A 12233-nucleotide genomic window follows, 5' to 3' on the forward strand; every position below is an offset into this window, starting at 1 on the left:
TGTATATGGAAGGGACCCAAGCACATGGTTCATCATCTGCTGGCTTCCTAGGGGTAAGAACAGGGAGTTGCATGGGAAGCCAGGACTTGGACTTGTGCTCATATGGGATGCCGGTGTCAGAGATGGGAGCTTAACTCACTGCAACACCGGCCCCTTCATTGACATAATTTTTAAGACAACATTTTTTCCTCTTCAGGTATCATTATGATGGAATCTGCATCAAGAAAACCTCTTTCTTCTATGCCCAGTATTGCTACCTTCTGGGTGAAAAAAGGTATCACAAGTTAGTATCTATTGTCTCGGTCCTTGGTTACAGGTTGCAAGCCCGGGTACAAACTGTTCATAGTTTACTTGTGTTGTGAAATGACTTTGTGGCTGTTCTGCCTTTAAATCCTCTTTTTTTTTTTTTTTTTTTTACAGTTAGAGTTATAGACAGTGAGAGACAGAGGGAGAGAGACAGAGAGAAAGGTCTTCCTTCCATTGGTTCACCCTGCAAATGGCCACTATTGCCGGCGCTGCGCCAATCTGAAGCCAGGAGCCAGGTGCTTCTACCTGGTCTCCCATGCGGGTGCAGGGCCCAAGCACTCGGGCCATCCTCCACTGCCCTCCTAGGCCATAGCAGAGAGCTGGACTGGAAGAGGAGCAATCGGGATTAGAACTCGGCGCCCACATGGGATGCTGGCGCTGCAGGCAGAGGATTAACCAAGTGAGCCACAGCACCGACCCCCTTGGTTTTTAATATACAGAACAACAGATACTCTTATAAAAACTTCATTTACGTTTATTTATTTGAAAGAGCAAGCAAGAGAGAGAGAGAGATCTCTCATCTGCTGGTTCACTCTCCAAATGCCCACAACAGCCAATGCTGAGCCAGGCTGAAGCGGAGCCCAGAACTTCGTTTAGGTCTCCCAGTGGGTAGCAGGGACTCAACCATTTGTGCCATCTCCTGCTGCTTTGCAGGGTGTGCATTAGCAGGGAGCTGGATTAGAATCAAAGGTGGGCTCACTCCCAGGCACTCCGGTATAGGATACTGAGTCCCAAGGGAGGGGCTTAACCTGCTTTGTCACAATGCCTACCTCCTAAGTCTTCCTTAAGGATGGAAACACACACACATAGACACACACACACACATTCCATTAACACATTTTTGACCAACATACCTTTGTCAGCCTCTAGCAATGTCATGAACCAAAGAAATCCATTTCTGGTTGATTTCCTTGGATACTTTTTATCCCAATGGACAAAGCCATTTTTTTCCCCACTGAGTCTTTGTTTTTCTCAGGTCTTCTGCAAAATTTGACACAACTGGCCACTTCTTTCTAGAAACTTCCTCTAGCCTTCAGGACTCTGTGTCATCCAATTCCCCCTCCCCCAGCAAAAGTGATTCTCCTTCTGTCTCCTTACGTCCCCCTCCCCCACTAAGTGCAGGCATTCCCGAAGATTCGTCTTGGTCATCACTGTTGCACTTCCTACTGTTTGGCCCCAAGACTTCTCATCCCCTTTGACCCTCCTCCACTGCCTCCCTCAGGCGAATGGCCCCTGAATCATCATCCCCGGACTTGGCCCCTAGGTGGGACTCTGGCCACCTCCACACTGATGTCCCACTGGCACCTCACACTTACAATATGGGAATCTGCACTTCCAGTCTCCCTCCGAATTGTGTCTGCCCCCTGTCTGCCTTGTTTCAATCTATGATGCCAATTGCTAGAATCCATACAAGGCCACCCCAAACCACCCCTGACTCTTGGGGTGGCGCCTTGTATGGATTCTACTGTGACTTCTTGATTTTCACTCGCCCTGGTTATTGATATTTCCTTAAGGGCCTGCTGACTTACACTGAGATTCTTTCCATGAATCCCTATGGCTTCCCACTGGTCAACCTCTCCCCGCTCTAAACACAGCCACCAGACCAGTAACCCCGGACCCTGCGTTTTCTTTGTCTCTTTCCTGCTCAGAAAGGCTCGGGTACTTGCTCTTACCTCCGAGAGGAAAAAATACCCCTTAGACGGGCGTCAGCAGCCCAGTTCCTCCCTGCTCCCTTTCCTGCCGTGCCGCCCATTTCTCCCCAACATAAACCTGAATCAGTCATGCTTGCCTGTCTCTGAATCTTTTTTTAAGATGTATTTGTTTGTTTAAAAGTCAGAGTTACAGAGAGAAGGAAATACACACACAGAGAGAGATATCTTCCATTTGCTGGTTCACTCCCCAAATGGCCACAGCGGCCTGGGCTGGTTCAGGCCAAAGCCAGGAGCCAGGAGCTTCATCTAGGTCTCCTAAGTGGGTGGCAGAAGCTCAAGCCTTCCCACGTGCATTACCAGGGAACTGGATCAGAAGTGGGACTGTCGGGACTTGAACCGACACCCATATATGATGCCAGCATTGGAGGCAGCCGTTTAACCTGCTGCACCACAGTGACCCAGATCCATGGCTAAAGCATAAAACGGGGAACTTTCAGGAAAGGAGTGGGGAAATAGAACAAAATGGTGTGAGGTTTGGGGCATTTCTTCTGCCTCACGGGGACACAGCGTTTGTCCGTTTTGCCCTTCTGCCTTCTGCCATGGAAGGACGCAGCAACAAGGAGGCATCGCAGAGGCAGACAGCAGGTGCCCCCCAGGCCCTGAGTCTGCCTGCACCATGATCTTGGATCGAAGCCTCCAGAGTTGGGGGAAAGAAATGTGTGATGTGTATTCATTACCCAGCCTAAGGTATTTTGTTGTAGCTGCAGGAACCGGTGAAGACCTATTCCCACGGTAGGCCCTGAGCTGTTGAAGAACTCAAATCAGAAATGCAGATTCGGCAGCATCACGGGCCTGGAAGTGGGTCAGGGCTGCCGAGGTCACTGAGAGGAGCACCTGGACTAAAAAGAGGCCAGGTCTGGAAAACTCAGACACAGGGTCCCCGGGACCCAGCGGTTGGCTGAGTCATTGTCCATGGCAGGGAGCAGAGATGACTCAGCCAAGCCTGTCCCGCTGAACCCTCAGACGCAACCTCAAATAAAGTCATTATGCTCTGTTTCAAGCCAGCTCTTCCTCTGACAGATCTTACTCATCCCTTAGTCACAAGGGAGCTCCCCTCTGTAACAATGGAGACGTTAGCAGCCGCGGGAGGAGCTGTGATGAGAGATTTGCTTTGGTAGCCGTTAGAACTTCCTCCTCTGCCTTGCTGATCTGTGCACTCCTGAAAGGCTGGGCCCAGCTCCTACAGGGCTTTCTTTACCCCAGAGCCCCCAGCCATCAGTCAAACAAAAGAAAACTGTGCGTGCCCTGGCAAAGCCGCTAACCAGGCCGGCCCTCAGCAGGGGCAAGAAGCCATAATAGTGTCCCTGAGTTCCACGTGTTCATTTGAGGTGCCACCCAGAGGGGGCCTAGAACTGGCCTTTGTGGGGATGCAAAATCGCCTTTGTCAGCAGTGAAGAAGAGAGCCAAGAGATAAGGACCTGGGCTCTTATTCTTGGGATAAGCCCAGCAACAGGCATTGGTCATGTGCCCTGCTCAACAAACAATTAATGATTGATAAACTTTAAACTCTTGTCCAATTAAGAAATTCTTTAAAGCATTAAGACTTAAAGCTGGCCGGCGCTGTGGCTCAATAGGCTAATCCTCCGCCTGAGGCGCCGGCACACCGGGTTCTAGTCCCGGTCGGGGTGCTGGATTCTGTCCCGGTTGCCCCTCTTCCAGGCCAGCTCTCTGCTGTGGCCAGGGAGTGCAGTGGAGGATGGCCCAAGTGCTTGGGCCCTGCACCCCATGGGAGACCAGGAGAAGCACCTGGCTCCTGGCTTCAGATCAGCGCGGTGCACCAGCTGTGGCGGCCATTGGAGGGTGAACCAACGGCAAAGGGAGACCTTTCTCTCTGTCTCTCTCTCTCTCACTGTCCACTCTGCCTGTCAAAAAAAAAAAAAAAAAAAAAAAGACTTAAAGCTAGCTTCCTTACCAATGCCACATTTCCAGAAATATTCAATATTTCTTTTTAAGAGACAGAAATACAAGAAGTAGTATATTGTTAGCAATTAAATAAATTATAGTGATGAAAATGCCAAGCTAACGTTGTGGCATAGTGGATAAAGACGCCAGCATCCTGTATGGTTGCTGGTTTGTGTCCCAGCAGCTCCACTTTCAATCCAGCTTCCTGCTAATGGCCTGGAAAAAGCAGGAGAAGACGGCCCAAGTGTTTGGGCCCCTGCCACCCATGTGGGAGACCCAGATGAAGCTCCTGGATGCTGGCTTTGGCCTGGCTCAGCACTGGCCATTGTGGCCATCTGGGGAGTGAACCAGTGGATGGAAGATCTCTCTTTCTCTCTCTGTAACTCTGATTTTCAAATAAATAAATAAATCTTAAAACCAAGAGAAAAAAAAAACAGAAAGTGCCTCTCATTAAATGGTATATTTTATATTAGTATAAGGACTTGTACAACACATTCCAATTTACCTTAAATGTAAATTATCTATGTACATCTCTCAAAAGACAAGGTCAGAAGAGTGGATTTAAAAAGAAGAAAATGATCCAAGTATATACTGTGGACAAAATCTCACTTCAAATTCAGCAGCATAGGAAAAACGGAAAGGACTGAGAAAAGTGTCACAGGTAAACATTAACCCAAAGAAAGCAGGTGTGGCTGTGTTCACATCAGATAAAGCCAGCTTCAGAACAAAGAGTATTACAGAGGCCAGAGAGGGACGGTTTGTCGTGAGAAAAGGATCAGTCCGCCAGGAGGCTGGGAGGATGTAGCCATGCTCAGTGAGGCCCCTCTGAACAACCAAGCAGCCCTCTGTTTTTCCCAAAAACTGCTGTTGCTTGTTTCAGTGAACAACCCCACGAGCACTTTGATGGGACACTCCAAGACTACCTCCACTTTCAGTCCAGTAAAAGGACTCCCGGGAGTCAGTAAACACTTGGCATTCACAGCCAAGACTGATGAGAGCAAGGACCCCAGCTGGATCACAAGGGGAAAAGAGGAAAAGAAGCAGAATGTGAAGCAACCCATCTGAGGCCTCTCTGGTGCTCTCTCCCTCCTAGTTGGGTCCCACAGAGCACAGTCCGACCCAACAAGGACAACACAGCAACGTGCGTGTGATGTTTCTGTCCACACAAGTCCATCAGAGACTTGGTGCCCAAAGTTTTGGTTGGGAGTTGGTCACTTAAGCACCCTCTGCCCAATATGTGACAAAATCACAGGCTCCCAAAAGGACAGCGAGTGGTCAGTGTGTAGCGCTTTGTATAGTCTGGGTGTAGTCACCACTCTCATCAGTTAACTATTGCCCGGGAGCACTCTGACATCCAAGTTCCCGGGTGCAAGTTAAGGGCCAAGCTTTCCAGCAAGACTTTCTAAGAAAAATTAATCATATCTGTTCTGCCACCTAATTTCTGCATAGTTGCATACACCTATGAATGGACTAAGAAAACACTGGACTGGGGGCTGGCACCATGGCCTAGTAGGTTAAGCTTATGCCTATGGCACTGGCATCCCATATGGGTGCTGATTCGCATCCCGACTGCTCCATTTCTGATCCAGCTCCCTGATGATGGCCTGGGAAAGCAGTGGGAGATGGCCCAAGTGCTTGGGCCCTGCTACTCAGGTGGGAGACCTGGAAGAAGCTCCTGGCTGCTGGCCAAGCTCCAACCATTGCAGCCATCTGGGGAGTGAACCAGTGGATGGGAGACCTCTCTCTCTCTTCTCTCCCTCTGTCTGTCTGTAACTCTGCCTCTCAAATAAATAAATATCTTTTTAAAAATAGAACACTGAATTACGCTGTTGACATGGGTGAATTATATGGTTATATGCATTGTATCTCCTTGAGCTTGTAAAAAAATAATCCTAGCAAGGCTCATTTGTAGATACAGACAAGCTCATCCTAAAAGTTATATGGAAAGTCAAATAGATCAAACAACACTGGCAAAGGCTAAGTGGGAAGACACACTCTTCCAGATACTAAGACTCATCGTACAGTCAGAGCAATCAAGCCTGTATGATATTAGTAGAGGCACAGATATATAAATCAGAGGAACAGAGAGCCCAGAAATAGACCCACTCAGATATGCTCAACTGATTTTTTTTAAATTTCAGTTTCTTTGAAAAGCAGAGACAAGGAGAGAGATTTTGCCCTTTTGTTGCTTCAGTCCCGAGATACCTGTAGCACCCAGGATTGGACTAGGCTGAAGCCAGGAGCCAGAACTCAATGCAGGTCTCTCACATGGATGGCAGGGACCCAAGTAGTTGAGCTGTCCACAACCTATATGAAAATTAACTCAAAATGAATCAGAAACTCAGATTTAAAATATAAGAATATTAAACTTTAAAATGAGGATGAAATAATTGAGACCTTCAGCTAGGCAAAAAGTTTGTAGACTTGCTCCCCAAAATGTGATCCATAAAATGAGAAACAAATTAAGTTGTACTTCATCAAAATAAAACATTTTGGTCTTGGAAAGCCCACATGAAATGCAAGTTACACACAGCAAGAAAATAACCCACAAACCACATATCAGCAAAGGACTGGTGTCTAGAATGTGGAAAGGTTGTTTAAAACTCAACAGTAAAACAAGCAATCTAATCAGAAAATGGGTAGGGGCTGGCATCATGGTGTAGTGGGTTAAGTCACCACCTGTGATGCCAACACCCCATATGGGCACCAGTTTGAGACCCGGCTCCTCCACTTCCAGTCCAGCTCTCTGCTATGGCCTGGGAAAGAAGCAGAAGATGGCTCAAGTGCTTGGGCCCCTGCCACCCATGTGGGAGACTTGGAAGAAGCTCCTGGCTCCTGGCTTTGGCCTGGCCCTGCCCTGGCAGTGTAGCCATTTGGGGAATGAATCAGCACATGGAAGAGTCCCTCTCTCTCTCTCTCTCCCTCTTTCTCTGTAACTCTGCCTTTCAAATAAATAAATAAATCTTTAAAGAAAATTGGCAAAAGATATAAACACACATTTCACTGGAGAAGATACACAGATGGCAGATCAGCACATGAAAGATTGATCAGCATAATCAGTCATTAAGGAAATGTCAGTTAAAGCTGTGATGAGACATCACTATACCTCTATCAGACAGACTGAAATAAAAAATAGTGACAGCACCAAATGCCAGTGAGGATGGAGAGAAACTGGATCATTGCTGGTGGGAAAGCAAAACATTTGTGGCCGTGCTGGAGAACAGTTTCGGGGTTGCTTAACATACTGAGTGTACATTGACCATCCGCACCCAGCAACAGCACTCTTGGGCATTTATCCCAGAAAAATGAAAATTCATCTCCACACAAAAACTGTACAAGCTTCCTAGCAGCTTGATTTGTAATAGCCCCAAATTAGAATCAGCCCAGGTACCTTCAACAGGGGACTGGTTCAAAACAAAACAAAACAACACAAAACAAAACAAAACAAAAGGTGGCACCTTCATCGCACGGAATACTACTTACCAATAAAAGGTGATCGAACTGCTAATAACACACATCAATTTAGCAATCTCCAGGGAATTATGCTGCTTGTAAAACCTCCTCAAAGGTGGTAGGCCCTCTGCTTGCATTTAGGAAACATTTTGAGATCAGAATTTTAAAGATTTATTTATGTGAAAGGCAGAGCTATAGAGAGAGGAGCGAGAGAGAGAGACAGAGAGAGACAGAGAGAGAGAGATCTTCATCTACTGATTCACTCCTCAAATGGCCACTATGGCCAGGGCTGGGCCAGGCCCAAGCCAGGAGCCTGGAACTCCATCTGGATCTCCCACATGGGTGGCAGGGACCCAGGCACTTGAACCATCTTCCGCTGCTTTCCCAGGCACGTTAGCAGGGAGCCAGACTGGAAGTGGAGCAGCCTCATATGGATGCCAGCATTGTGGGCAGCAGCTTCACCTGCCATGCCACAATGACACCCCCCACTGAAATAAAAATTTTTAAATGGAGGGCAGATTAAGTGGATGTCAGAGACTGGGGTCCTGGGGTAGGCTGTACAAGAGATGGATGCAGTTATAAAAGAGCAACCCAAGGGTCTCTTGAAATAACAATAATAATTCAATATCTTGTGTGTGGAAGTGGATACATGAGCCCACACAGGTGATCAAATTGTGTAGACTTGACCACACACACACACACACACGCAAATAAATTTAAGACATGGGAAATGAGTAAGATCAGTGGATTGCAGCCAGGTCAGTATCCAGTTGTGATCTTATACAGTTGAGCCTCTGTCGTCACAAGTTCTGCATCCTTATGTTGAATCAGCTGCAGACAAAGTATTTGGGTAGAATTGCATCTGTACAAATTTTTTTTTATATTTTCCCAAACAATACAACATAACCACCACTGACAATGCATGTACTTTGTATTAGATATTATAAGTAATTGAGAGTTGCCTTAATGTATAAAGGAAGCAGTGTGTAGGTTCTATGCAAACGCTGCACCATTTCATATTAGGCGACTTGAATATCTGCAGATTTGGGTACCTGTGGGGTCTTGAACAAGCCCTCCTGGGATGCCAAGGAATGCCTGTGGACAGTTTCTGTGCTGTGGGAGACTGGGCAGACAATAAGGGGATATTTCCAAATTATTTTTTACAAATACATGTGGATCTCTTTTTTTCAATTCAGCTTTATTTATCTGAAAGGCAGAGAGACAGAGAGAGAGAGAGAGATGCAGAGAGACAGAAATATCCCATCTGCTAGTTCATTTCCCAAATGCGTGCAACACCCAGGACCAGGCCAGGTCAAAGCCAGGAGCTGGAAACTCAATCCAGGTCTCCAGCGTGGGTGGCAGGGACCCGGGTACTAGAGCCACCACCCTTTGCCCCCCAGGTTGTGCATTAACAGAAGCTGGAATGGAGGACAGAGCTGGGCCTGGAACCAGGCATTCCAGTGTGGGATGCCTGTATCCCACGCATCAGCTTAATGACTGCGCCGAACACTCACCCCAGTACATGCAAATCTACAATTACTACAGTAAAAATTTCAACTAAAAACAATAATTCAAGCATCCTCCTCTAATTCAGGCAGAAGAAAGGGATGGTGCGTCTCCTGCAGTACGCCCACAATCCTCCCCGCTCACTTCTTGCCCTGGTCCAGAGGCCTTCATGCTTGCTCAGCTCCTCCCCGTTCCCTGCCCCCCAAAGCTGTGACCAACTCTTCCCTTTCTGTCCAAGCACCCCTCTGCAGGTCCCTCCACGGTGTGGAAGTGGACATGGCAGCGCTGGGGCGGGCCCTCTGTCTACGCATGACGCATGCGTCGTTGTCTTCCCCAGCAGAGCGGGGCTCCTTAGTGGAAACCACAGGAGGGGCGGACGCTGCACAGCTGGAGTCATCAGCCCCACGGGGGTGCAGCTGTGTGCGCTCAGGGCGCTTTCTCACATACGGATTTTCAGAACATGATCTCCCTTGCGTTCCAAACCCCAGCCAACCAGCAGATGAGCGTTGTAGCCACTCCTCTGAGAAGCGGGCATTTCCCTACGTGTGCCATGGTGGAGGACTAAGCCACAAAAACCCTGCACTAATGTTTGCCCAGGGAGGAACAGGAATTTGATTTGGGGGGCGGGTTAAAAACAGCGTGCCTTGCTAAAACCAACCTTGAACCACTGAGCTGGGCACAGGCTATCCAAGGGCATCTTGTTTGTCTTTGCGTTGTATTTATTTTTTTTTCCCTGAATCTTGTATTGAGGAAAGAAATGGAAATACCAAAAAGAGCACCAGCATATACAGATTTGGCCAAAACCAGGGTTGGTAGCCAGAGGATGGTATTGGCAGACTTTCTCACCACCACCAAGCACTCCAAGGAAGCGGATAATCGAATTAAAATAAATTCAGCTTAAGAGAAGGCCTGTCTCCTCCCTATTGCTTCCAGACTAGCCTTCCTAACTCCCACTGGTTCAGAAATTCTGGAGCCCACACCTACCTAGTGCACCCCCTCCTCGGCCTTGGTACATGGGGCAGGAGAGGCCTCCCTGAGGCCAGCAGGGGGCGTTTCCCCAGGCCAGGGACCAGGGGTTGGTGATTCACTTAACTGCACACCTGGAGAGAGGGATGTCCCGAGTGACCAACAGCGCTCATTTTCACTGGGGGGGTTGGGGGTGGGGGGGCGTGGCGGTTGTGATGAGTCTCATGGAAAACGTATAGCAGCAGCAGTAGCAGCAGCGTCTACCCCAAACCAACGAGAGACTGAAGTTCGGTTGTTCGAAACGATTGAAAAGCTTGAGGCTATTCTTTTGAAAAGGAAAGGGGGAAGAAAAGACCATACCTGTGCCATGTGTGAAAGCGACCCCTTCAGCGAATCCAGAACGTTCTCCCTCCCCGCTCCAGGCCCCTCTCGAGGGGAAACGATTTTACAAGGAACGGGCCTCCCGGATTGCAGTCTTGCTCGGCTGGGAACCAGGGTGAGGCTTGGACTTTGGGGTAACGTACTGAACAACTGAGGCCAAAGTGAGGAAGGGGAAGTGAGTGTGTGAGTGTGTGAGTGTGTGTGAGTGTGAGTGTGTGTATGAGAGTGTGTGTGTGTATGAGAGTGTGTGTGTGTGAGTGAGGTGTGTGTATATGCATGAGAGTATGAGAGTGTGTGTGTGTGCGTGTATGTGTGTATGAGAGTGTGTGTGAGAGTGTGTGAGGTGCGTGTGAGTGTGAGGTGTGAGGGTGTGTGTGTATATGTGTATTTGTATGAGTATGTATATATGTATGAGAGTGTGTGTACGTGTGTGTATGTGAGTGTGAGTGTATGTGTGTGTATAAGAGTATGTGTACGTGTGTGTATGTGTCTGAGAGTGTGTACGTGTGTGTGTTCTTTTTTTTTTTTTTTTTTTTGACAGGCAGAGTGGACAGTGAGAGAAAGGTCTTCCTTTTGCTGTTGGTTCCCCCCACAACGGCCGCTGCGGCCGGCGCACCACGCTGGTCCGATGGCAGGAGCCAGGTGCTTCTCCTGGTCTCCCATGGGGTGCAGGGCCCAAGCACTTGGGCCATCCTCCACTGCACTCCCTGGCCACAGCAGAGAGCTGGACTGGAAGAGGGACAACCGGGACAGAATCCGGAGCCCTGACCGGGACTAGAACCCGGGGTGCCGGCGCCACAAGGCGGAGGATTAGCCTAGTGAGCCGCAGCGCTGACCATGTGTGTGTTCTTATCTCTGCTTAGCTCATGTTTATTCTGTATCTCTTGGGCACAATCCCTGGTTACCATGTTTCAAGGAAAACTTTTGGTCATTGTTATAGAGGCAGACAAATCTTTATTCTATCCGGTCACGGGGGACTTCAGAACACGTGTGAAGGGACAGGCGTTCAGCAGAGTGGTTGGGATGCCAGTTGAGATGCGTGCATCCCACGTTTACGCGTGGGCTCGAGGATGCTGGCACCACTCCCGACGCTTACTTCCTGCTGCTGCAGAGTCTGGGAGGGAGCAGTGATGGCAGATTGTGCTCCTGCCACCCATGTGGAGATCTGGAGTGAGTTGCCAGCCTCCAGCTTCTTAAGGGGCCACTGTGGACATTTGCAGAGTAAACCAGCAAATGGGAGCTATCTGTCTCCTTCTGCCTCTCAGTTACTAATTTTTTAGAAGATTTGCTTCCTTATTTACTTGAAAGTCAGAGTTAGAGACAGAGAAAGAGAAATCTCCCATCCACAGGCTCACTTCCCAACTAGCAGCAACAGCCAGGGCTGGGCCAGGCCAAAGCCAGGAGCTTCTTCTGGACAGGGACCCAAGTACCTGGGCCATCTTCCGCTGCTTTTCCCAGGCCATTAGCAGGATTGGATTGGAAGTGGAGCAGCCGGGACTCGAACCGGAGCCCATATGGGATGCTGATGTCGTACACAGTGGCTTAACCCACTACACCACAATGCCAGCCTGCCAAATAATTAATTTTAAAGTGTTTGTGAAAACGAGATGGAAAATGTTCAAAATCCCCAGGGCTGGGCGTTTGGCCTGTGGGCTAAGACATATGGGAGTTAGTTACATACTGGGTACTCCATATGGGAGTGCCTGGATTCAAGTCCTGGCTCCTCTCCGGATCCCAGGTTCTGCTAATGTGCACCTGCAAAGCAGTAGGTGCTGGCTTACACATTTGGGGTCCTGCTACTTATGTGGGAGACCTGGACTGTGGTCCCAGCTCCTGGTTTCAGCCTAGCGCTGCCTTGACTACGTGGGCATTTAGGATAGGAGATGAGTCAGCATATGGGAACTCTCTGTCTCTCTCCTGGTCTCTCTGACTCACAAATAAAAATAAATAAATACACATTTCTTAAAAATTCCAAAATCCGAGGGGTCTTCAGAAAGCTCAGGAAAA

At 48.6% G+C, this 12233-nt stretch overlaps 1 protein-coding gene across 1 annotated transcript in view; it reads left to right on the plus strand.

The window, feature by feature from the left end:
- RFX8 (regulatory factor X8) overlaps nt 1–12233 on the plus strand; it is a 62819-nt gene that overhangs the window by 12672 nt on the left and 37914 nt on the right. Inside the window, exon 4 of the mRNA XM_002710010.6 lies at nt 197–283. Within this exon, the coding sequence (XP_002710056.4) occupies nt 197–283 (87 nt within the window). The remainder of the gene's footprint in view (nt 1–196; nt 284–12233) is intronic.

The sequence above is a fragment of the Oryctolagus cuniculus genome, chromosome 2 (genome assembly GCF_051225735.1).
Source record: "Oryctolagus cuniculus isolate XC-2025 breed Fujian yellow rabbit chromosome 2, ASM5122573v1, whole genome shotgun sequence".
Lineage (NCBI taxonomy): Eukaryota > Metazoa > Chordata > Mammalia > Lagomorpha > Leporidae > Oryctolagus > Oryctolagus cuniculus.